This window comes from Lepidochelys kempii, chromosome 13, assembly GCF_965140265.1.
Source record: "Lepidochelys kempii isolate rLepKem1 chromosome 13, rLepKem1.hap2, whole genome shotgun sequence".
NCBI classification, from domain to species: domain Eukaryota; kingdom Metazoa; phylum Chordata; order Testudines; family Cheloniidae; genus Lepidochelys; species Lepidochelys kempii.
In genome coordinates, this window is record NC_133268.1 from 17,115,962 (window position 1) to 17,142,921 (window position 26,960).

The following is a 26,960-nucleotide window of genomic DNA, read 5'->3' on the forward strand; positions in this document are numbered from 1 at the left end:
GCGGTGCCCTCAGTACGTCATTGTAATGGCATATCATTTACACACTTACCTGAGGTTCCTTCCCTTATATCAGGCTTGCCCATTCTCGACTGCTGGGACTGGCTGGACTGCGGTCGAGTCTCAAAGAGGTCCTGGCTTGTGGCATAGCTGGAGCCCCCCAGTCGCATGTCTCCATTGTCCTTCTATTCCTCCTTCACCGCCTCTTCGTCCTTGCTGCTCATGCCAGAGGCCTGTGAGTCAGGCTCCTTGGAGGTATCCACAGGGGGGGTGTGCAGGGGTGTGCAGGGGTGTGGGGTCTCTGCCAAGCATGGTATGCATCTCTTTGTAAAAGCGGCAGGTCAGTGGCTCAGCAGCAGAGCAACCTTTGTCCTCCCTGGCCTCCTGGTGTGCCTGCCGTAGTTCCTTTGCTTTCACCTGGCATTGCTGCTGATCCCTGTAGTACCCCTTCTCCTGCATCCCCCATGCAATCTGCTCATAGATGGCCACATTTCTACAGCGGGTCCATAGCTTTGCCTCTTCTTGTGTCGAGGAACAGAAAATTGAACATCATAAAAACAGTTGCCTTGTGGTGTTATAGCTATTCAAGCCATGATTCATTCATGCTTGTGAATGAGTAGAAGGGTTCAGCCTTACACAAGATGCACCTATGTACTCACTCGCACTTTAGAAATACCCGTAGTGTAGCTTGTGTAGAAGTATTTAACCACCGGCGGGCAACAGATAGTACAGGCAGGTTTGACATTCAATCTAGCTGAGAGCAACATATACAGATTACATATGCATAGCTATCAGGCTAGCAAGCATTAGGCCCCCAATTCAGTCATTTTCCTCAGCTGTGCATTAATATTTTGAAAATATTGTAATCACACAAGAGGCAATGAAATGTCATGTAGTAACATTCAGTATCAGGGTGTGCTAGTCTGCATAGAACAACACGGGCAAACTTAATGGCTTGTAGAAATTAGTCTATGTATTTGGGCGATTGAAGAACTAAAGAGCCAGATGGTAAATTGGGATAAATTAATGGGGCTACACAGATTCACACCAGTTGAGGATCTGGATAAAGATGTGTAAGAATGAGAAGTACTGACTGCATATCTGCATTTAGACAAGTAGGAGGTTCTTATTTGATTTTCGAAGGCTGTGGAAGCCTGTCACCAGCCCCATAAATAGCTGCGAGGCAGTGTGTGCAGTGGTTAAGAACAAGGGACTGGGTGTCAGGATTCCTGGCTTCTGGTTCAAGTCATGTTACCCTCTGTCTGCGTAAAGGGTAAAAACAGTACTACACACCTCCCAGGGGTGTTGGGACACGTCATTCATTAATGGCTGTGAAGTCCTTTTGAGTGTTTGGATGAACTGTCCGACTTTATGAAAGGGAGTCTGTTTTGATCCTGATTCAGGAAAGCATTTCACCATGTGCTTAAGTCCCCTTGAGCACAAGCTGGCCCCCTGCGGGGAGAAAAGTATCAGCTCTCCAGACTGCCACCAGGTGTCCCCATTTGACCCCTGAAGCAGTTGCTCTTGTCCTTAAACCACTAACTCCTGTCTATGGGACTGCAGGGGTCTCAGGCTAGTGCCTGTGTGTTTTCACAGCCAAAATCTGTATGGACCCTGGCTGACCAACTAGCAGCAGGGACTTTTTGATTGCACATCTGCATCTACAACATAGCCCTGGCATGTATATGGCACATGGTGTCACTCCTGCCACACACTGCTCTGTATTTTCCAAAGATTGGTTAGCTCTAGAGTGGACAGAGAACTATTTGTAGTCGGGGATGGCGGTAAAGGGGAAATAGAGCTATGGACTATACTGAGTAAAAGTATATTGTTTCTTTAAAGAACTAAGAAGACTGAGGGGGGAAATCCCTTAGCAAATGGAATGTCAGGTTTCAAGAATGAAACTTGTTTTTGGTGCCAAGTTTATTTTTCTGCGGGCCTCTCTGGAGCTTTAAAAAGTTAAAAAAAAAAAAAAAGGCATTAGACCAAAGCGCTCTTGGGCTTGTCAATTACATTACAATTCTCTCACAGAATTTCCAAGAATACTGGATCTATATTCAAATGCTAACTTGTTCTCTCCCTCTCCCCGCCTCCCATGCTGGATCTTCTCTGCTACTAAATATACGCACACCCAAAAAAGGGGTGAGGGGCATTAGCAGAAAAAGCTCAAAAGGTTCAGCTGAGATTTTTTTCAAGCCACCTATGGAATTTGGACATCCACTTCCCATTCCTTCTAGTGAGAATTGGGTATCCAGATTCGGTTGGTTGCTTTGAAATGTTCAGGTCTTTGATCTCAGCTGGGGCCTCTAGGTGCTCCTGCAATACAAATAACAAACAATAATACTGTGATAAGCATCCCAAGGCCTGAATGCTCACCAGATCCCTCCCTCCATAAGACTCCCCCCATTCCATACTGAAAGAAAGAGTTTGCTCCTAATTTTTGCTGCCTGTAAACTTTTGCTGCCAGGAAGGGGAAGAGAGAAGCAAGAAATTCTTGAGCAGATTTCCTTCTAGGTGGGACACGTCGAAGGGCCAAGCCCTGCTCATCTTGCCTGTATCACTACCCTCCACAAGGTCAATGGGCTTGATCCTGATCCCATGCGGTTACTCACAGAAAGTGAGCAGGAATTGGCACTAAAGGAATGTTTCAAGAATGATCACCACGACAGGCTTATGAGGGGTCTCATGCCAAATTTTCAAGAACAAACATGGTGCACAAATGGGAATGTGAAACATCTTTGCCCATGGTTACAGTAGTTTCATGCATTGATGTGAATCCAGTGCATCTTTGGGCCTGGGTACAGCAGTTGCATGCACAGACTGGGTGCACAGTTGGCTTGTTAGGCTCATTTGCACATAACCAGCCCATATGTGCACACGTGATAATTACACATACACAACAGGCATGCATTTTGCGTGCTTATATCTGTTAACAAATCTTGCTCTGCTTTCCCCAAGGTTACTGAACCCTAATTAATCACTAACCGTCACAGACATTCAATCCGAGGCTTGCTCACTTAAATCTTTGCAGCGGTGGGAACAATTTAGTGTAGGCAAAGCTTTCTGGATTCTACTGCCTCCTTGTGTCCCTGGAATTCTGCCTGTAACTATTGTGACTTACATTCCAATACAGCAATATCATTAAGAGCCAGTGCAATTAGCTGAAGGGGCTTGAAACCCTGCCTGGCAGGAATTGTGTGTTTGCCATTATATCAACCACATGTGAATTGGGTTTGTGAGCTTGTTGGGATGTATTGGGGATACAGATCCACTCAGACCTGGACTGTTAGGGCTACCATAACTGGCCCTAATGGGCACCTGGTTTGGGCTGATGGCTTGGTCTAGCTGTTAGGGGAGTGGCTAGAGAATCAGGAGCATGTGGGTTCTGTTCTTGGCCCTCCCACTGACGTGCTGTGCAACCTTGGGCAAGTCACTTCCCCTCCCTATGCCTCTGATTCACACTCCCAGCCTTTGTCCATCTTGTATTTAGACTGTAAGCTCTGCAGAGTAGGGACTAGCTCAGACGATGTGTTTTGTACCACACCGAGCACAATGGGGCCCTCATCCTAGTTGGAGCCTGTTGGCACTACCAGGGCTGGTTCCAGGCACCAGCATTCCAAGTACGGCAGTGATTCCGCCGCCGCAGCAATTCGGCAGCAGCCCCTCAGTGGCGCCGGCCGTGGCAGCAGTTCAGTGGCAGCTTCTCCCCTTTGCCATCCGCGGCGGCAGTGTTTTTCACTGCTCGGGGCGGCAAAAACTGTAGAGCCGGCCCTGGGCACTACCATACGCACCACTCCTAGGTGCTATGGTAATACCAATAATAATACTAAACAGGTTCCCGCGAGAGCTAGAGAACTGACTAGGCCATGGATATAGAATCCCCTCTCACCTCTCCAGCTGTCGGTGCAACGAAGGCAGAGTTTGCATTTCTGCTGCAAAGGACTTCAGTTTCAGGGCTGTCAGTCCACGACCTTTCCCCAGAGCTAAATCACTCACAGTCTTTTTGAAGGATTTCAAATACCATAGCAGTGAAGCTGCAGGTCAGTAGCACACAGAAACAGAGACACCCTTTGGCTGTAGAAATGCAGATATGCAGCCGATTCACTAGTTGGTAAGAGGGTTAATGCTCAGGAGCAGGTCTGAAGGACACTGGGCTCCAGTCGTCAAAGGCTGACGCAGCTAGAACTGTATTCACCTCAGTGGAATTATTCTTGCTTATGTCACAATTGGACCTAATGGCTTTTCCCAGCCTGTAGTAAGGCCGCCAGGCAGCCGTGAACACTGAAAGGAGGAGTAAGGCAGAAGGAAGGGGAGGTGGGTAGGGTTGGGAATGGAATGGAAAGGCAATTACTGCTGCCTTGAGTCCAGAGCGCCCCTAGGTACACAGTGTTGCAGAGGCCTGGTTTTCCCATTAGAGAAAGAGCTCCTGAAGATATGCCTACCTCTCCCAGAAGGGCTTTATCACAACTGATTCAGCAGGCTGTTTAAAATGTGATCCATGGTCACAGGGTTAGGGGGAAGCAGTGGAGCCTTCTTAATGGTCCCCTTCCCACTCCTCCCATTTCTCATACCTTCTCCCCACTTCCACGACAGCCTCTGTCTTCTCTCTGATGTGTCCTTGACCCTCACTGCTTCCTTTGCAGCTTCTCCCTTCCTTTGTGACACCATCTCATGTACTCCCTGTTCCTTCACTGACATCTTTGCTCACGTTCTGTGCTCTGTTCCCAGTGCTGATGGTTCCCATATCACAACCCATCCTCCCTCTTCAGCCCTGCTGAGGAACCAAATGGCAGCACAGCTGTTCTCCAACACAGCCAAGACACACTTCTATCGTGCATTACAGATGGGACCTGACCATGTTCAAAACTGCCCTGAAACAGCCCATTCCAGTTGTGATGGGATACATCACTGTTCCCAGGTTGACTTTTGTAGTATAGCAGAAGTTCAGATTGCAATCACCTCAGAATAGAGACCAGATCTGTATGGCACCAAACACAATCATTCCTCAGTAACTGATAACAATAACAATAGTAATCGTAGTAACAATACGTAGAAACAATAGTAATCTAATAGTAGATAGTAATCTAGATCTGAGATTACTCAACTAGCACTCACCTGGTGCATTCGCTGGTTGATAATTGTTGTCCATCTTAACCAGATACCATGGTGACAGATCAGAGAGAGAAGAGAGAATGTTATCCCTGACAGCTCTATGTACATTTCATGATGTACATTCTTTTACCCACTTCAGGAGAGCTTACACAATTTTAATTTTAAAAGCTGCACATAGCTTAATGAGCTTCCTAAAGACAAAGAATGGTTGTAGATCAAAAAAGTGGAAATCATATAGCTTAGTAGTTCAGGTGGCATCTTGCTGTGACTTGCAGGAGAAATGATAACTGGCTTCTTTTGTTTACTGCTTAGCTCAGTGACCAGAGCCGATAAACCAAAAACTAATTCTACCCCCTAATGCGCTACTTCTCAAATTAACATTCACCTGGCATTGCCTTGATCTTCAAAGCAGGAAAGTACATCAAAAGAAATAAAAATGTGACACTAATTATTGCTGGATGCAATCCAATGAGTAAAGGTGGAGTGATTGATATTTGAATTGAAGGTAAAGGACATAAACACACCAGACATATCAAGGTCTATGAAAAAATCCTTCAGTATATAATGGGTAGAGACTAAACCCATCAAGCAATGAGGAATTACCATTTAAAACATCCCAAACACATTCAGAAATGTTGGGTCTAACCAAAGAAATCACAACAAGAAACATTAAAACAGTCTTACCTGAAATTATTCACTGATTTACAATGCCATTTATTTGCTCTTTGAGAAAGCACTTTTACTAAATAAATAACAATACTGAAATAGTAAAATTCTGGATTTCATTCCATTTCCTCTTGGAATATCTGACTTCAACTTTTGAGTCTGAATTTGGAACCTACTGCTCCCGTAATTCTTTGAGCTTTTTTCCTGTGCTTCCACTATGCCTCTCTGAATGTGTCTCCTCATCCCAGCATTCTTCCAAACTTTTTGTTGTACACCAGTCCTCTGCATGGATGCCTTTCTCCTAATCTTCCCTGGTCTCATTCAGTGCTCTCACAGCCTTCTCTGTGCCCCTTCAGCCCTTTGGTCTTCCTCTGACTCTTTTTTGCACCTCTTCCATCCTTTGTGGACATTCCCATTGCTATCATGTACTGCTCTTTTGCTTAGATTCCCCAGCTATGATTTACTGCAGTTCTTTATGCAGTAGGGGACTAGGATCCAGAATGCCTAGGTTCCATTCTGCTCTCTACAGCTGACTTACTTGGGAAGCTCACAGTCTTTCTAAAAGTTATGTCCTAGTTCATCCCACAAGCTATTGGGCTTACATTTCATTTATATAGAAGAGAAGAGAAGAATAGTTCATCCACTACAGGTATTACTAGGTGAAAGTCTAGAGGTCTGTATCGTAGAGGAGGTCAAACTAAGGTCTGGTCCACACTACAAAGTTAGGTCGACATAAATCACCTTGCATCAACCTATTTGTGCATATCACAACAGAAAGCAAGATCTGTCTCTGGCTGACATAGGCACCCAGGTACAGTGACACAGTAATACCACCACCCCCCCGAATGAAGTGGCACCATGGTCAACCAACTGAAGTCAACATGGTGTGACTGTAAACACTGCATGACCTGGGTTGACCCTAACAGTCCTCCAGACATTGTCCCACAATGGAACTGCGACTACTCTGATCACAGTTGTAAACTCCACTGCCTAGGGGGCTCATCCCTTTTTAAGCTCCTCCCCTCCCCCAGCATGTTTTAGAAATGCCTTTTCCTGATTGCTCAGCGTGGCAAGCATTCTTACCAACTCAACCTTGTTGTGCTCAACTGCCCAACCAACCATGCCAGCTCCATTCACTAGACACACTTCTGCCTGGAGTAAACAGGAGATATTGGATTTCCTGGGCCTGTGGGAAGAAGAGGCAGTGCAGCTGTAGAAATGTGGACATCTACAAACAGATTGCTCAGGGGATGCTGGCAAAGGGGTACAACAGGGATCTGTACCAGTGGCGTGTAAAAGCAGAGGAACTTCACCAGGCATACCACAAGGACAGGCAGGTCAGCACTGGATGTGCTGGTGCCCAGTGGACCTGCTGCTTTAATCACAAACTGCATGCCGTTTTTGACAAAGATCCCACTAACACCCCACAGACCACCCTGAATACCCTGGAGAAGCCCAAGACAGAGATCCCTGCCATGAACAGCAAGGGGCCGGGGAGCAGGGAGACGCAGCAGCAGGCTCCAGCCATATCATGAGCTAGGACCTGTTCAAGACTCTGCCTCAGTCTAGTCAGTCCTACCAGATGAGCACGTATGAGCCTGATGAAGAAGAAAGGAACTTGGGTAACTGTGTGCACGCATTTTTCCTTACCATGTGTAAATTTAAAGAGGGCACCCAGCCCATCGCCAAGTTAACAAAACACGGGTATTGACTGTTCATTGTTTTACTCACACAAGGAGAAGTAGCAGTACAACAAACAGAAACATGAAACAGAAACAGAGTTGGCATCTGCTTTTCATTTCCCTGTTGGATTAGGCAGGGTGGTTGGGGGAAGGAGGCATGCAGAGCACTTCTTTTATGTACATAAGGAAGTCCCTTTTATCCTCTTGAGAGATGTTGATTGAAACTTCCATGGAGGTTCTCTGCAATCCTCTCCCATAGGGATGGCTGCCTTTAAAGACACTGTCCCATACCACTCTGCAATGAGTTTGCCAGACACCATTGCAATAAACAGGCTAGTGGCAGCTGAGGCTTGGAGGCTTCAGGATGCCAGTAGTAGCTGTGGTCTCTGTGCCTTTGTTGCCCTCAGGAGTTAGATATTAGCTCAAATCACCACTGGCTGTGGAAAACAGTGCCAGTATTCAGTGCCATTGCCCTGTGCTCACACCCATGGAATAGGGACTGAAATTTTATTGCTTCATGAAACAGAAAATCCTTCCCGTGCACTTAACTCTAGCAGGCCATACTCACCTGGCTGGGAGCTGGAGACCGGTGCTGTGGAGAGGCCCTCCAAAGCTAAAGTTTCAGTAATCATTTCTTATTAAATATGTTTATGGAAATAAGAGAAGGGAGGTGTGAAACTTATTTTCCCCTTTACATTGTGACTGTAAATCCAGTGGTACATCTCTGTGTTTTTATCAGCAGCTTCTGGCATGGTGGCCCTGAGGAGTGCCCCCACCACCTCTGCAGAATGCTTAACCCTGATGAGGCGGAGAAAAAGGAGTACTAGGGAGGACACGTTCAGTGAGATCCTGCAACCTAGTGCATCAGACCATGAACAAAGGGGTCGGGGGGCCAGTATGACCAACAACATGGAGAAAGAAAGGGCAGCCAGCAGAAAGGTCCAGGAGTCCCAGCAGGACAAGGAGAGGGAAATGGGTCTTCTCAGGCAGCAAACCCAAATGCTGCAGACCCTGGTGACCTACAGATCCAAAAATCCCAGAATTCCTTTCCCTTTTCAGGCCTCAGACAGCTTCATGGTCACTGGTCCCTTTGCCCTCACCCCCCCGGCCCCCCAAAATACCACATGGCATCACGGCCCACATCTTTATCCCTGGTACTTTGTGCTGGGGAACAGCAAGGAAAACCACAGCTTCCACAGTGAGATCACCACTTGCTTCTCAAGTGTCAGCTGGTGTCTGTGTAGCTGCTGCATTTGTGCACTGAAATGGACAGAAATGCTTGTTGCCTTTCCACTTCTAAAGTTCCACTCCATTAATTTATGTCAAAAGTTTGCATTACATCACCTGTGGTTTTTTGCACATTGCTTTTTTTTTCACACAATAAAGTTCTATTTTGAGAGAATAAAATTGTCTTTACTAGTTCACCACATGTATTGCAGAATGCACAGTGGTACTCAAAGCAAAGAGTACGTGGACATGTACAACAAGTACCACATAACTCATAACTCCAAGAAAACACCCAGTCATGTCATATTTATAAATGTACAGCAAGCACTACACAATTCTTAGCAGCACCCAACGCACCAGGCCCAGCGAACATTCCAGCACAGAGCACTACCGTGACTGACTGTTAAGTGCTCCCTCAACTGCGTAGCTCCACGCTGGGCTCTTGTAGTGGCCATTGTGTCTGGCTGTTTAAAGCCAGCAGACAGCTGCTCCACCTCTGCAGAAGCTTTGCACCCTTTGCTTCACAAATATTATCCAGGGCACAACAGGCAGCTAACTATTGGGATACTTTTCTCACAGATCCAATCTAGTGAATAAACACTGCCACTGTCCCTTCAATCTACCACAAGTACATTCAACAGTTGTTCTGCAATTGCTTAGTCAGAGATTAAATCTTGCCTTGGTGCTGTGAGGTGGCTGATATGCAGCTTCATGAGCCAGAGGGGCGAGGTCCCCCAGAATTACTATTGGCATTTCAATATTGCCAATGGTAATCCACTGGTTGGGAAAGGATCTCCCTGCTTGCAGCTTTCTGAACAGTTCTGTATTCTTAAAGATGCAAGCACCGTGCATCTTCCTTGACCAGCCCAGTCCACAATGATATTGGTGAAGTGTCTCCAGTGATCCACCAATGCTTGCATAGCCACTGAACAGGAGCCTTCTCTGTTCATGTACTCAGTGGCAAGGTTATCCGTGCCAAAATAGGAACATGTGAGCCATCTATCACCTGCTGCCATTCAGGAACCCCACTGCAGTAAATCAATCCACTCTGTCCTGCACATTGCTGAGAGTCACAGTCCTGGGTAGCAGGAGATCGTTATTGGCCCAAAACTCTTGCATGACAATGGCCTCTACAGTGGATTTTCTGACTCCAAAGTGAGTTCTCGCTGATCGGAAGCAATCCAGAGTTTCGGGCGTCCACAGTAATCGCCGCTCGCTTCTCCTCTGTCAGTGCAGCTCTTATTTTGGTGTCCCTATGCTGGAGGGCTGGGACAAGCTTGGCGCACAGATCCGGGAATGTGGCGAAAGTTCTGTGGCCGCTGCTAGTCATTGCAAACCTGCATTACGATGCAATCCCACCAGTCAGTGCTCATTCCTCAGGCCTAGAAGCAGCGCTCACCATCTGCAGCTACTCTGTGAATGCCACAAACCACCTTGACTTGATTTTTTTGTGTCCCTTAGCAAATTGTCCTTGAAGACGTTGCCGCCTCCCCCATCGGTGTGGTATTTCGTGCAGGGCTACAAATACAGGAGAATTATGCATTCTGTATTTGCAGCATTAATGAGAACAGTGCAGAGCTCTGTGGGCTCCATGCTTCTGTCAGAGATGGCGAACACTGAGAAGTGCTGTGCGGTTTTGTGGGATTTTAAAAAAAGGCACCGAAATTATGGGACATAGATGGCATGATGGGATGGAGAAAGTTGCAGGCTGGGAATTTGACCCCTAGCGCTCAGTGATCCCCATAAGAGTCATCTCTACCTCACAACACATTGAGAAAAGTTCCCAAAAGGCATCACACTGGATGGCAGCACATGCCACGTGGGGCTACCTATCCGTGGTGCACACCGCACTTTCTGCACACTGAAGTAACTTGCATCAGCTAAAATCTGTAGTTCAGCCATGGCCTTAGTAGTGGTCCCTTCTGGCCTTAAAATCTGTCAAGTAGTGCCAAGTCAGAGCTGACACTGAAGACATTATCTTCTCGCCAACTGAGGGTTCATTTTTTGATAATTCAGTGTGCCAATATTTTTGATCAAAATGTTTCTGTGAAATTTTCCTCCACTTGTCACCGCCTTGTTCACCAAAACAAAAAATTAGTTGTGTATGGGTTGGGGTAGTTTGTTTCTTTTCTATTCCTTGTTTCTTTTCTGTTGTTCATGGTTTGATTGTATTCCTGATTACCTCTGACTGGCACTCAGTTCACACACCTATTTACATTCACTTCTAAGCTGTTTCCTATTGGTAGTTTGTCTCTAGTGACTCGTGCATTTCCATTTCTCTAACAATAAAGTGATATTTAACAACAGTAGAAAGAAATACTTAGAAAGGGGAAGTTTCCTACCTATGTTGCCAGTAATACCTTAGTTACTGATAGTGGTGGAATTGTAAAAATCCAATATACTTTTCACCATTTGTTCTGTTGATTTGTTCCATTTCACGTAGTTGCCTGGGTTACAAAATTTACAGGGGAGATTTTTTTTTTAGCCAATTTAAAAAAAATGTTTTGCATTACATTGTTTTGCAAAAAGTCATGAAAACTTTTAAAAATTACAAAAGGATGTTTTAACACTTAAAAAAAAAATCCCAAAGAAATTTACATTTTTGAGCCAAAATTACCTGGCAGTGTCTCTTTTACCTGTTTATTTTCAAGGCATATGTAATCTACGTCTGTTCCAAAACCACAGCTGAAGTGTACTGCATCAGCCCAACTCATGCAATGCCTCCAAGCATTGCAGAACAGATCCACTTTTCACTCCTTGAATAACAGCCAGGTGCAGTGTGTGCGATTGAAAATGGGTGCTTCTGCGACAGCAGCAAGAGTTTGGGTTGCACCGTGTTCCATTTTAGCTCTTGTCCATGCAGGTGGATGTGTTCAAAAGCTTGGGGCATCCTGATTGCTCTGGTATTTGCACTGCTTACAGTTGAAAATGTGATTGTTTCTTTCTCTAATGCTCCTGATGGTAGTTCTTGATGCTTTCATATTGACACTGGTTTAACAGTGTCATTGTCAGCAAGGCTAACATTTCTAACAAGTCAAATTGGCGGGGGAGGTGGGTGAGGGAAGGAGGGAGTTCTTTGTCATGTTTTCAACTCATTGTGTTGAAGTCCTGCCATGGGATTTTATAATTCATTGTATACTGTGGTATATTAAGCCAATGCAGCTTTTGACTTTATGTTGTTTTTAAAGCAGGGCAGCAGAAAAGTAAGCATAAAGGATCACCTTGCTGCACAATGAATAAAAAATAGTCATCAATATGTATGTTTTAAATGCACATCCATATTTTGCCAGTAGCCCAAGAAACAAGATATCCTCTCACCCAGTTAGCAAGCAGCAGAATTAATTCATCACCAAGAGAAAGTGGATCTCAGATAGTCCGTCAACTCTAGAGCATCCCACAAATAAGTTAAAAGAAAATGTCATCAGATCTTGAAAGCAGGGAAACCAAAAAAAAGTGAATGTAATCTATTTTAATGCCTGTATACAACTGCTATGGGTGGACAGCTCAGATACACAATCTTAAGATTGTAATGAGCATAGAGTAATCCAGCACTCTACCACTTCCTAGTCTCTTCACAATCAGTGATTCAGGAACAGACTTTTTTTTCCCCATGCCATTTTCTTCTTCTCATTGCACTCTGTCCCAAGAATGGGTTTCTAAAGGCTGGTGTGCTCTCTGGAAGTGGGTGCGGACCTGACCTGATGACCTCAAAGTTGTGCAATTTGATTTTCACAGGCAAGTTAGCTGTCTCCCCAGGCTATGATGATGAGTTCGAATAGCTGATCAAGCAAAATATGGAATATTTTGGAATTCTAAGATCTCTTTTAAAAATCTTGAGAAAGTTTTATCAGCTTTCAAATCAGTCAGGCCAGTTTTCCATAGGTTTTAGTCCTTCAAAATGTGGCATATATGGTATAATTGTGCCAGTGTAATGCCAACAGACCTCGGCTGTCGGCGGGTGGGATCAAACCTGAGACCTCTGGAGCTAAATGCATGAGCCTCTACTGCATGAGTTAAAAGCCACATGGCCCTTAGCTAAGGCTGTAGCAGATTCATTCATCTCTAAGTGGTTTCAGTGCCACTAGAGGGGACAGAGCACTACACCCAGGAGGTGTGTGGCATACACGTGCAAGTGAGTATTATTAGCCATATGCACATGCAGTTACCAAATGAACACAATTATGTTATCTGTACATTAAATGGGGTGCACTACTACACACGCAGTTTGCGTACACAATTGCATCCCCAAACTGGATGGAAATCTGGCTCTCATCTACAGGTGGACTTTAATGGGTACCTTGTGGATGGCTAACACAAAGCTACTCCTCTGAATTATCTCACAATCCTCCAGATAGTTTAGCTATCTGATACAAGTGCCTTGAATAGGTAGAGATGAGCAAACTGGTTTGGAGTATCTGTGTTCAACCTTCTTTGTATACAAGACACATTTAAAAACAGTTTGCAGAGTGAACACTTTTAAGATCATATTTTCTTATGTTGCATTTATGGGAGCCGTACTTGTATAACTAAGGGCAGAATTAGCCTGAGATATGTCAGTGAAAATATCCTGTATATTATTAACAATGATGATAAATATTGGAGCATATCTTTTGAGATGAACTAACTAGTTTTTCTTTTATTTGCAGATTTTGGCCATCATTTCCATCATGTTCATTGTATTATCTACAATAGCCTTGTCACTTAATACGCTTCCTGAACTACAAGGCACGGATGAATTTGGACAAACCACAGATAACCCTCAGCTTGCCCACGTGGAGGCAGTGTGCATTGCATGGTTTACAATGGAATACCTCTTGCGGTTCCTATCCTCGCCTAAGAAATGGAAGTTTTTCAAAGGCCCCCTGAACGCTATTGATTTGCTAGCTATCTTGCCCTATTATGTCACTATCTTCCTCACAGAATCAAACAAAAGTGTACTTCAGTTCCAAAATGTACGCAGGGTGGTTCAGATATTTCGTATCATGAGGATACTCCGAATTCTAAAGCTTGCCAGGCACTCAACTGGTTTACAGTCCTTGGGTTTTACACTAAGGAGGAGCTACAATGAGCTTGGATTACTCATCTTGTTTTTGGCCATGGGCATTATGATCTTTTCCAGCTTAGTTTTTTTTGCAGAAAAAGATGAGGATGATACAAAATTCAAGAGCATCCCAGCTTCCTTCTGGTGGGCAACTATCACTATGACAACAGTAGGCTATGGAGACATCTACCCCAAAACTCTCTTAGGTAAAATAGTTGGAGGGTTGTGCTGCATTGCTGGAGTGCTGGTGATTGCTCTTCCCATCCCAATCATAGTAAATAACTTCTCTGAGTTCTACAAAGAGCAGAAGAGGCAGGAGAAAGCCATCAAGCGCAGAGAAGCACTTGAAAGAGCAAAAAGAAATGGCAGCATTGTCTCCATGAATATGAAGGATGCTTTTGCCCGTAGTGTAGAACTGATGGATATTGTGGTTGAAAAAAATGGAGAAAGCACGGGCAAAAAGGATAAAGTTCAGGACAATCATTTGTCCCCCAGCAAGTGGAAATGGACCAAGAGAACACTCTCTGAAACTAGCTCCAGTAAATCTTTTGAAACTAGGGAACAAGGATCTCCAGAAAAGGCCCGGTCCTCTTCCAGTCCTCAGCACCTGAATGTCCAACAGTTGGAGGACATGTACAACAAAATGGCAAAGACTCAGTCACAGCCAAACCTCAACACTAAAAACACAGGTCACCCTGGAAAGCAAAAGGAAGAGCTAGAAATGGAGCCCATTCCTGGCCCTACGGTCCCTTTATTGACCACCCATGCTGACGGGATCATTGACATGAGGAGCATGTCAAGCATTGACAGTTTTATAAGTTGTGCTACAGATTTCCCTGACTCTGGGAAATTCTCCCACAGTCCACTTGCTACACTTCCCTGCAAAGGAGGTGTTAATCCAATTCAGGAGCAAATCAGGGCAGAGAGAAGTGGAACCAGGTTCATGGAGATAAACCCAAAGCCGGAAGGCAGCCATCGCTCTACATTTTTCATAGAGAGTCCCAACAGTTCCGTAAAAGGCAGTAACCCTTTAAAATTAAGATCTCTGAAAGTCAACTTTATGGAAGATGGCAACAGCACATTAGTACCAGCATCAAATGTACTCAGAATATATCCAGATGCTCTCAAGGACAGGGGAGCTGCTGCCGCTGCAGACAGTTCCTTACTCTCTGATCGATCTTTAGTCAGTCCAGAAACCTCTGTCTACACAACAGCGAGTGCTAGAACACCCCCAACATCGCCAGAGAAGCAGATAGCAATAGCCTTCAACTTTCATGATGCCAGCATACATAAATATATAGATGCTGACACTGATGATGAAGGTCAGTTGCTTTACGACTCAACCCCTCCAGGAAATGTAAGTCCCAAGTACAATATTACAAACAGTGCTTATCTAAAGCAAAAAGATAACATTTATAGAATGGAGAAGAACCATCTAGAGAGTGCTGCTTTACCCACCTCATCGAAGTTTATAGGGCAAAACTGCATTTACTCCATGGAAGGTATCACTGGAAAAACCCAGGGCAATCAGGAGACTGTCAGACTAGAAAATCACATTTCACCTGAGGTCCATATATTGCCAGGTGGTGGAGGACATGCTAACACCCACGATCAAAGCATCTGACATGTGCTCCAAAAAGTTGTTGAACGTTAAAAGGAATGTCTTTACAGTCAACACAACGAAAGAGAGCTTCTGCATGGCATGAACTTTGACTGAAGCAAGCCACTTGTTTCTAAAAGTCTGAGGGGAGGCCTGGTGTGGGTTTATGAAAACATCCTTCTCTGGAACAACTATAGGGATGTTGCCCAATTCATCCTACAAACATCAATGAAAATAAAGATTGTAAGTCTTGCTCACGCTTTGATCTCCTTTCATGTCCTTCATTGAAGTCAGCATGACCAAATATATATGTCCACTCCCCTTGTACGATGGATCTCCTTTTGGAAGTGTTAACATCTGATTTGTGTTACTTCCGTAGAAGAGACCAAAGGCAGCCAGATTTGAACTCCGGAACAAATTACTGGGGTTGGTATAAAGTTATTAGAAACACAATACTTGCTGCTTCAGGGCAGCTGTTCCAGATAGCCCCCATCTGCATCTTTCTTTCTGATGGATACAGTGTCTAAAGGTAACAGGGAACACTTGGGTAAATCTAAGCTTATGTCTATTTAAAATAACAGTGGTCGAGAGAAATAAATTATTAATATGCCCTGTGTGTGTTTAATTCTTCCAGATACTGTAGGACCTGATGTTTTATTTTGAAATCTAATCAGGGTGAGTTGCACCACTTGTATCTAATTTAAAACGCCCCCTAGAAAGTAGTGAAACTTGCACTTGCCCACTGCTAAAACCAATACCTAATCTGGGGCTAGAGAGGGGCTTCTAAGCCACAGCCCACACTGGGGGAGTGTGAAGCGACCGTGCAGAAGTAAGACTCTCCAGGGGCGCTTTGGCTGACTCAGCCAGAATTTTTCCAGGGCTCTGCAGGAGAATGCACCTGAGTGAGAGCTCAACACATTTACAGGGTGTAACATGCTCCCTCTTACTAGGAGTCCGGTACCCCATACTGCCTGTTCTGTGCAGAAGGCAGGGGCCCAGGAGCTGCCCTGTTTGGAGAGTCCAGGCATTCTAGGCTTGTGACTCCTTGTGTTGCAGCTGGCCCCTACACCAGAGTGTAAAGAGTGGCAGTGATGGCTCCTTGTACCCCTCCCACTCTGACTTCCATAGTCACTTAGGGGTCAGCTTCAATCTAGCTCATAAAGTAGGAGGAGAGGAACGAGTCAGTCTGAAGCATTTTGCACTCAGTCGATGTTGAATGGCTAGATATGCAAGTGTTAACTAAATATGCAAAAACAGGACTTATTTAATTATACACAACAGGCCTGATTGTGCTGTCACTTCCAATGGTGAAATCAGGGGTGACTCCATTGAAACCAATGAAGTTACACTAGCATAAAACAGATATAAGTGAGAGGCAAATCAGGTCACACAGCTTAATAATATTCAATCTTTTTCTTAAAAATGACCATTTTAAACAAATGCAACTAACAGCAACCAGCTTAGGTTTTAAACATTGTCCTTCTATAAAGTTATTTTGACTTGTGTAGAAAATATTTTTCTTTCATTTGTAATATTAAAAAAAAAAAGCACTTTCTGTTGGGGGGGGTTGTTTTTATTTTTGGGTGTTTTTATGTGTGAAGGTGGAATAACAAACCAGAGTGTAAGAATCTAGCACTTTAAACAAGCACTGTCTTCATTTGTGCCTCCTGTTATGGCTGTGATTTGTTACACACATGTAACAAAACACAATCCGTCCTGTGATAACTGTGATAGTAACACTTTATGTTGTCTGTTTCTATTGTAAAGCTAAACTGTAAATAACTTATATCAATAAGAGTTTGATGCATATTTATGAGTACCTGCTGTGATGTGTAACTATTTGCATGCAACAGGTCTTGGTACATAGTGTCACTTTATAAAGAATACGTCTCTAGGAAGATAAACTATCTGGGTCTGGTGCATTTTGTTCCTTTCTATTACAAAATAGCTGTTGGTTGGTCCTGAATGTAACTGTCTGTCCACTCTATATTATACTTCTGTCTATCAGTAACAATGAATGCAGCACGTACAGATGAAAGCAATAAGCACGTGTATGTTTTAGGAATTGTTATGGGTTGTAACTATAGCTTTGTTAGGTCTGTACTTGGAACAGTACTGTACACATATTTGGATCTATTCTGCCCTCAGTATGCAGAGCAATTATCCAGATTACTCCCCTCATGTTGGGTTAAAGCTTGAGGTCCTTCCTCAAAGTTTTTACTCACTTCTTAATAAGGCTGAATCCTGGGAAATTTCCTGAAAGAGAAGACAGAAAGAACAAACTGAGTAAGGACCTCAAGAATTAGTCTAGTGACAGGAGAACAGACCTCATTCCATGCAAAGTGTTACACAGCAGGTACTCAAAATAAATAAAAGTACCTGTCCATACAGAAGCATCTTCAGAGCACTTATATAGGGCCAATTCCTGAGGGTCATTAGTCAGTTTTTACTCAGTCTTGACTCAAACAAAACTCATTCATTTGAATGGGCATTTTGCCTGATTAAGGACTTCAGGCTTTGGCCCATTGTACATACAAGTGTACTTATGGGAACTAATGTAGTGTGTTGCTGAGATACTTGTTAAGACTGAGTAATTATTAGAAAGTAAAGTGACTTTCCAGCAGATAAAGCGTTAAGTATTGATTGAGTCTATGGTTTGCTAGGCCATAGAGTGGAAACGAGAAATTTTAAAGAGAGCAGTCTCGGCATAATCTCGATGTTTCAGTCATCAGCCATGTCTGCCATCAGCACAAATGTAAAAAATTAAATAAAAAAAATTAATTCAGGGAAGATAACTTTTTTATAAAGTAAATAATAGTGATTTCCAATTTAAATATTTTTAAAGCTGATGCTTTCATGTAAAAAAAAAGTCATATTTTACATATCAAGAAAGTGATCATATTTAAATATAGCCATACACTGTAGTGTTGACCACACATTCATTTAAAGTGATGTATTTGGTTTATAGATGGCACTGACAAAAATGTATAGATCAATAATTGTCATTTTTTTAATAAAAACAACTGGTGCAACTCTCCTTGTAACCAAAGGCCCTCTCTCTGCCTTGTGTGATCGAATCTGACACACACTTTATCTCATCTATTTAGTCTTACCATTAAAGTAGCATTTTATTGAATCGCTTTTGAACTGGCTGTCAAAAGTATCATTAAATTTCTACCTTTTAAGTCTTAATGGCCAAAGTCCTATAGATTTCTTATAGAAAGAGAATAATGTACAATTAAGCATATAATATGCTTGAAGAGCATTTCTTTCTTATTTGTGCGTGAAGATGTAGCTCTTATTTTGTGCCCAGTTAAAAAATGAAATATGAGTAACTTATTTTAACGAAATAAAGTCTGAATAAGAAATATATATCTATATATATGTGTGTGTGTGTGTACATAAGACATATATATATATGTAAGCACTGGGAAATCTACTGTCAAATGAAAAGCTACGCTAGACTGAGAGTCTGTACTCATTACAGAAGAAAAGGCAGTGCTTTGATAACGTAATGCTCACCAAATCCCGTAGGTATTTAAAGGGCAATTTCATTTTACAGTTCATTTGATAAATGTTTCCCTAATCTTCTAAAATTGGAGGGGAAATATGTAATATCTCTTGCATCAAACTAAAGTTTGCAGATCAGTCGCTAATATCTGGCATTCAGGTCCTTTACTGTGTACCATGCGTCAAGCAAGCTGATAGAGTTTTATCTACTGCAGCAAAGAGCATCACAATCGAAAGGACCGTGTGCACATGATGTCTGGGTTCTTGCTTGTCTCTTACGCAATCTACAACTTTAAAATATATATATATATATATATATATATATATATATTTGTGGAAGGAATGGGTGCAGTTTTCTTAACCAGGAGGGAAAAGATTTTTTGACTTTTAGCTTTATACAAAGGAAAACAACAGTAATTTATTGTAGTGGATTTCTCAGTGCCTTTTCTTAGAAACTTCACCTGAGTACATTTAAGGGAAAACAAAAACAGACTCTCCTGTGAAACCCACATTTTATGAAAGATTCAAGAATCAATATGAGAAAAGAAGAAGAAGAAAGAATGCCAATGGAACACATATTCTCCTTCTGATCATACTGTGTCAAAGGCCTGGGGAATATTAATCTGTGCACGTCACGTAGAAACAAACCCTACGCGGTTGGTCTCTTTGGCAACTATGGCTGTGATAAACTGTAGCCTTTTCTTCCCTTGCAGCTAATATGATAAACATTTTTAATGAAAAACAGTATTCTCTTCTGTAAAATTGTAATGTATTGTTAATATTTGTATCTATTGTATATTTATGTTTTGACAGAATTATGGCTGGTACAGTTTATAATAAATAACTGGGATATTTAAAACTCATTACGAAAACAAGGTTGCTAATGCCAGGTTCTCTCTGTTGATAAGTTCCGCATAATATTATCTCCAGTCATTTTTACCAGACTTCTCAAACACCTCATTTTAAGCAAATAGTAGAATTCCTGGGTAAGGTGATGAAACAATGGAAACTGTGTGGCATTTACATTGTACAATATAGCTCAGTCCACAAAATGTGGAGGTGGAGAATCCCATATATCTATTTCTTTAGCAAAGCTCTCATATTTTATCAATTATTACACTTATGGTAACCAAAATGAACCAAGCATTAGCTTAGATTGCTTTAGAATCACCCAGTTGGGCAGAATATGGCTTTAAATAATTCTTGATTAAAGTACAGATGTTCTCTGTACCGTCTGTTTGCCATTGTGTTGGCTCTATAAGTATCTGATGTATGGAAAAGTCTATTTTTCTGTTCAGATTTTAAATATTATATATATAAAATATAAATATATATCTGTATTTTTAGCAAATTTATAATAGGGCAAACAAGTCAAATTTCTTCTTTTTGTATTACAGAATAATATATTAGCAGCTATTGTTGTTCATTTACATAGCTGATTTCCTGAGTGTTTTTTGTTATGTCTCTGTTCTGAGAACACCAGAAACACCCCTCCTGAAATAGGTCTGTGAAAGGTCACAGGATCTCTTTGATGTCATTATGTATTTGTATTTTCCTGCTTGTTGTCCTTAAAAATAAACAAAATACAAGGACAGTACACGGAAACTAAGATGTGTTTTCTTAAAAAAAGAGAGAATGAGCCAGACAGTGATCTCAGGTTCAATGGTGTAGATTTGGAGGAACTCCACTGATTTCAACCCTTAACTGCAGCCTTTGACTTCAGTGGAGTTTTTCCAGATTTACGTTGATTTAGCTGAGATCAGAATCTTGCCCAGTGTGTAGAAGGGACTAGATTTGGAAATCACCATCACCATAATAATTAGTGATGGAGTCAACTACAAAAGTTTTAGGGATGGAGTTGAGATCAGCACCAGAACTGGAAGTTCAGGCTCTTATCCAACCTGAATACCTGGTGGTGTATTCTTTATTTAGATAAAGCTCCCACTGAAATTCCAAGCCCAGTGGGAGTTTTGCCTAAGTAAAGACTGCAGGGTCAAGCAATTGTTGTATTTTGATATTGCCACCTTCAGTCCTGGGCAAAACCAGGAATTGTGGAGAACATTTATTTATCCAAATTCCTAAATATACAAGTTTCAGAAAGGGACTGGATTTGGGTTTGGTGAAGGCAAAGATTTGTCCATGTACTTAGTTCTTCTTAATCATTTTGCTGCTCTCCAATTACGTCACCTACAATGAAAAAAAAAAAACAAGAGAAAAACAAATGCCTTGATATATACCATGTCATGGCCCTATGAAGTCAATGAGGAGTTTGCCTGGATAGCTTTGACCCTAAATCTATGCATAAATATTTCTTTTTTGAATTGGTCCAAATGTTTAAACATAAAATTAAGAAGAGGCGACTGGTTGCACATGGGCAGTTTCTTTCCAGAGTTGAAATTCTCGCGCAGTAACTTCTGTTAGCCCAGCTCTATATTTACACAGCTATGGTCTCTTTATGGAATTTTCCTATATGCCTGCAACCCCAGAGAGCAAACCTGAAACATGATTTAATTAGAAGCCTGTACATTTGAAAATGTATAAATAATCAGCAATCACAGTAGGAACAAGCTTGTAATGACCAGCAAAGTTTGTTTTGCCAATGATTTATACATTAGCAAGGCTCAGCTACCACGTGAGGAAATAAATGAATGGAAAATGTGTTTCTGTTTCTGAAAGGGAGCCACACCTCCAACTAGCCAACGCAATAACCCTGCACATCTGACATCTCCAGTCATATAAAATGCCCTTCAAAAGGGCATACCAATAAAATACTTGGTTTACTCAACATGTTATGGACCAAATTTACCACTGCAATAAGTTGTATTTGCTTATTCCAATGTTACATTTGACCCGCTGCTAGCTCGCTTGCATTAGGAAAAAACACATCCAAATGTCAGTCATCTCACCAATTAAAAGGTGATTGATTTCCAGCATGTGTTTTGCAGCCATGTACCAAGATAATTAGGCTTTGGGGCTTAAAGAAAAGGGTTTTTTTTTCTGCAAGACAAAAGAAATCTTCTGAAAGCTAAAAGTTCATATTCCCCTTTATTGCTGATGTTACCTAAACCACCACCAAGTGTCCTTTGACACCAATGGTCAGGTGCCACAACTGTTCATATCTGTAAATATGGCTCAGTTTTGCTTTTCTTAATTCTGGCTTCATCGCACAATAAATCATGTTATAAGCTTAGAAAAGAATACTTTTCATTTTTAAATAGAGAGTAATACTATTATATTGATGTTCTGGAGGTCTGAGCAAGGCTAAACATTTGAAATTTTAAAGGAATGCTTATAACACTGCAGCTATGCTGCATTAAACAAAATAAGTAAATTTGCACTCAGAGCAAAGACCCACTGTATTCAGATCTTTTGGACATGCCAGCAAATATATTTTAGGGAAGACTAAAGGCTTTGTATGATCTCAGGGATGGAATACAGCTGTCCATTGCACCTGTTTGAAAACCGTCTGGGCAGGGGGAAGTGAAAAGCAGTAATAATTAGATGGAAGTGGGTGAAAGAGAATGACAATCATTTCATTTAGATTTGTTGGTTTATGATCACTCTATGTTATTGCTCTTTAAATGTGCAAGATCGTCTTGGGTGAACTCCTGGCCCCATTGAAGTCAATTATAAAACTCACATTGACTTCAGTGGGACTAGATTTCACCCCATATTTTTATAATTTATCAGGGCCTTAGACAAGGACTTGTTGATTTGTACAAGTAGTTACCAACAGATATTGTGTCAGTTACTGGGTCACACCTTTCAGTCTCCTTGCTAATCTGCAATTAAGACCATGTGAGGACACACCAATTCTGATCTATGCGCGGTACTTCATGGTTATTGTACAGTATTTCAATTTTGATCTGTCCCCCTGACATGTCTCTTGTCTTTTATCCTCCTCTATCTTGTTTCTGAAGTACTGCTGAGTTCATGTTGCCTCCTATGACCACCAGCTTTGTTTTATATTCTGTTGGTTTGAGCCCTGAGGGATAGGACACTTTTCAGTCCTTGCCAGCTTTTTTACGGTTGGCGTACAGAGCTGCTTTCACAATAAAACATTCCCTGCAGGTTTGTCATTGTGGCAGATCCTCCATATTATGTTGAACTTTGAAGCCATGATAAGGAGTGATTCTTAATACCTAAGGCTAAAAGGCCAGCCACAGGTCCTAAATTGCACCAAATCTCAACCTTTTTATATATTATTGGAATTAGAAGATTTTGATCTGCTGTACCCAACTTTAACATGGAAGAGTCCTGCTTTTTAATCAGTCCAGTGAAGTGGTTCTGGAATGGAGAGAAAACATCTAAAGGTGTGCTTCTCTTTATGCTCCTAAAGACATACCGTGTTGTAACAAACTTATGACTATTTCAGGAAGTCACAGCTGTCTTTCACTATGCTATACATCAGACCCATTCAGAATTTCACAGTGCCTGCAGGGATAGAACAAATACCTTCCTGTTCCAGAAGCACAGGCCTCCATCGTGTCAGCAAACACACTCTCCGTAAGAGATATAGGGCCTATGAGCCACAGATGAACAGTTCTGATGATATTTATTAGAGGGTTGGGGGGGGGGAATATACACTAGCCAGTACATTAGTGCAATAAAAATGGTACCGGTTTTAAAAAGCATTTAAACAGTAAAGCCGGTATTTTAACACCAAATATAAACTGGAAAAAATTCCTGGGACTCTCCTGGCGGATTTGGATGGAATTATAGTGAGAAAGGGCAGAAAATATAAAGTCTGGTGCTCCACTGCTTTACACCGTGTTTTGTCATTTTATACCTGTGGAAAGTGGAGGCACTAGGAAATCAGGCCCAAAATGTATAGTGAAGGGTAGTTGTTGCCATGCATGTCCTGCTGCCCCAGCAGATTCAGCACGGCCAGCACGTGTTCTTTGTTCTATTAGATTGGGTCACACTAAGGGACAGCATGTCAGAAGATGTTTTTTCACCGTTTGAGCAATATCTACTCGACACCCTTGTGTTTTGGGGTAACTATGTTCCATTAGCCATACACTAGTGCACTTAGAGTCTTACGTTTTGGGAGGTGAGAGGGAGGGTTTGGTGCGTTCTTGTTTTTATTTTGTTTTTTTGGTAAATAGTCCTCCGTTGAAGTTTATTGATCACTCCAGTTGTTTCTGTAAAAAATAATTTAAAAAAAAATTAAAAAATCAATGTCTTTATATGCATGTAGTGCTATGAAACTGTGATCAATGTGTGACATTCAGAAACTGTACTGTCTTGTAAAATATGTCCAAATGTCTACAGATTTTAAAGCAATGGTCCCCTACTGCAGAAATAAATAAAAAGGTACGGATAAAACTGAGCCTTTGGTTGGTTTGTTTTATGGTCATATTTACTGGCCAACACTACAATAACTATGGTCAATTGGCACAGCGATTCAGGCTACTTGAAACCATTGTAACTGACAGCAGATGTTACAGAGTACCCTATTTTCCCATATCTAGGGCACTGATTCAGGAAAGCACTTAAGCGCATGTATTTATGTCCCATTGACTCCAAAGGGACTTAAGCATATGCATGAAGTTAAATGTGTGCATAAGTGCTTACCTGAATAAGGATGCTTTTTCTGAATCAAACCCTAACGCCCAGATCCTTAAAAGTATTTAGGCACCTAACTTCCTGGGCTTAAGTGTTTTAGAACTGTACATTGAAATATACATTGACCAAATTTAGCCACAACTCATCTCAGTGAAACAGAACACTTCCCAACAATATTCCGTTCTGAATGTATCTACAGTGATGTATTTACAGATATCAGACTGGAGACCATAATGATGAGAGCCTTGACCTTGATGTTAGGATTGATCACATGCAGATGGGATGACAGCAGAGTTTGTCAGATGAAGAGCTCTGGATATGGAAATTGGCTAAACAGGTTGCATGTATAGTTACTGGGTCAAGAACCTGGATTTTCTGATTGAGCAATTGCATTTTTCTTCCCCAGAAAATGAAATAATGGGGTGTTAGTTAAATTGTGCAAGACATCAGAACAAAGGGCCTTTTGCACTACTCAGTTGTACTTTTCTTTCATTCAGTTGGTGAAACTAATATTTTTTAAATTGGCATGCAACTCCAATATAAGATGAGTCTTCAGACCTCCTGATTTCTAAAGACAATTAGCTTTATTTAATTCAAACACTTTAACTGATGACCAAATTCAAAAAAAAAAAAGAAAAAAGAAAAGAAAGCACACACTTTAACTAGAATTGGCCATACATTTCCCCAGTCTGCACAAGCACTCACAGTAACCACATACACAATTTTTGTGCAAAAAGGTACACTATACATACACAATTGTGCACCTAATTTATCCATGCAGCTACCACATTTGTAAATCAGATACATATATGCACAAATGGTCAAATCTGGTCAAATTATGTGCATAGGCATTTTTGAATAGCTTCCCTCTGTTTTTAAAGTCTCTTAAGTTTTTTAAATGATCTTTTGAGTATCACAGTAGCTGATAATATCTAGCATTATTAGATCTAAGGACTAGGACTCAAGAGAAATTTTACAGATTTCAGATAAAACCCCTGATTCCAAGAAAAAAATTCTGACAGAATTTGGCTACATTTCCCATTGATTTTTTTTTTTTCTTGTCTAATAATCTGAGCACAGGAATGCCTGAGCTCTGAGATGGGCTCTGGAACTGACTTGTTTTGTGATCCTATGCTAGTCTTCACTCTGCCTCAATTTCCACATCAGTCAAATTGGGAGCATGCCTATCTCGTGGGGTTTGGGCAGATTGTTTGTCAAGTCCTTGAAGATAAGAAGCACTAAGTATTCTTTTACCCTAGTTAAAGCCAATTTACCGAAATCGTTTGTTTTGCTTGGCAAAATCCAGAGGCTAGACCACAACGCTGCCAGACCTATTACAGTCTATTGACACAAAAGACCAGAACAACTTTGAAAAGCGCATAAGGCAAAGGAGCTGTTGGTGGTAAGCAGGCTGTGGAACTTCGGATTTAATTTGTGGCTCATTGATCATTACAATCTGCTTGTGTGTGTCCTGTTAGGGCCAGTTTTACCCAGGCTTGTCTTATGTTTATCAACATGCACTCAGCTGGCCACAAACGTATGGCTAACATACAAAAGGACTTAGGTGCTTTCAAAGCACTCTCAATATTTTAGGTATGTCGTATGTGTGATGGGTAGTATATTCCCCCCCACACACACGTGAAAAAAGGGTTAAAGTGGCCAATTAACCCACCAAACTGCACCTAGAGGAGTGTTTGGCTTAGTTGGTGATCAGACCTGCTAGGGAGGGACTGAGTCTTCATAAAGGAAGGAGCAAAGGGATGCTGGAAGAAAGGCCAGGGAAGCGAGCCACCTGAGAGGTAGATGGACGCTTTTGCTCTTGGGCTGTGGGATGATTGAAGCCTGGGACACTGATCCCTGAGTTGGAACCCCCAACTGAAGACAGGAGCCGATCAGAGAACTGCAACCTTCATGAAACCCTGGGTAGAGGGTTTTGCTATTTTCTGTAAATTAAGGACTTTGAGGTCCTGTGAAAGGTTGCATCTGTTACCTGGCTTGGCTGGAGGCTCAGGTGATACCAATAGGCCAACAACTAGATGGGGGAAACTGAGGTACTGCCACTAGGAGGGCATGGTACAGTGGCAATTTTGCCACAGTATGTCAAGGCAATGGACAAAGTAAGGAGTTAGATCCCAGCAGAAAACCAGCAGCCATTACACACTCAGCAATAGCTCAGTCCTAGCTTCAGACAATGGCACTGAGAAAAGGAATGTTGGCCAGGATTGAAAGAGATTTCACAGCTCTACAGGGAACCCAAAGCACTTAACATATTTCATACATAGAGCACAAACAGAATGCACCCTCTTCTTCTCCCTGTCTTTCTCTGCCAAGCACCCGCTCTCACCTCTCTCAAACCCACTTCTCCAGGCAAGCCAGCCTCCCGTGTTCTCGTCACGACTAGTCTCACTGTCGTCCCACTCCTGACCCATTGTCCTGTGTCTTGTGCTTAGCTATAAGCTCTTTTGGGAAGGGAACGGGTCGCTTTCTATGCATGTGAGCTAACAGAGCTAGCTAAATGATGTTGTAAAGTAAAGAATGGTGACCAAATAGAGCGTGG

At 42.1% G+C, this 26,960-nt stretch overlaps 1 protein-coding gene and 1 long non-coding RNA gene across 2 annotated transcripts in view; one reads left to right on the forward strand and one right to left on the reverse strand.

Annotated features, from left to right (window-relative positions):
- Positions 1-16,761, forward strand: part of KCNB1 (potassium voltage-gated channel subfamily B member 1) — a 193,288-nt gene extending 176,527 nt beyond the window's left edge. The window contains exon 3 of the mRNA XM_073309469.1: positions 13,331-16,761. Coding sequence (XP_073165570.1) covers positions 13,331-15,349 — 2,019 coding nt within the window. The 3' untranslated portion in view covers positions 15,350-16,761. The remainder of the gene's footprint in view (positions 1-13,330) is intronic.
- Positions 16,762-23,846: 7,085 nt separating this feature from the next.
- LOC140897127 (uncharacterized) overlaps positions 23,847-26,960 on the reverse strand; it is a 38,144-nt gene continuing 35,030 nt past the window's right edge. The window contains exon 3 of the long non-coding RNA XR_012154685.1: positions 23,847-23,979. This is a non-coding gene — a long non-coding RNA (uncharacterized lncRNA). The remainder of the gene's footprint in view (positions 23,980-26,960) is intronic.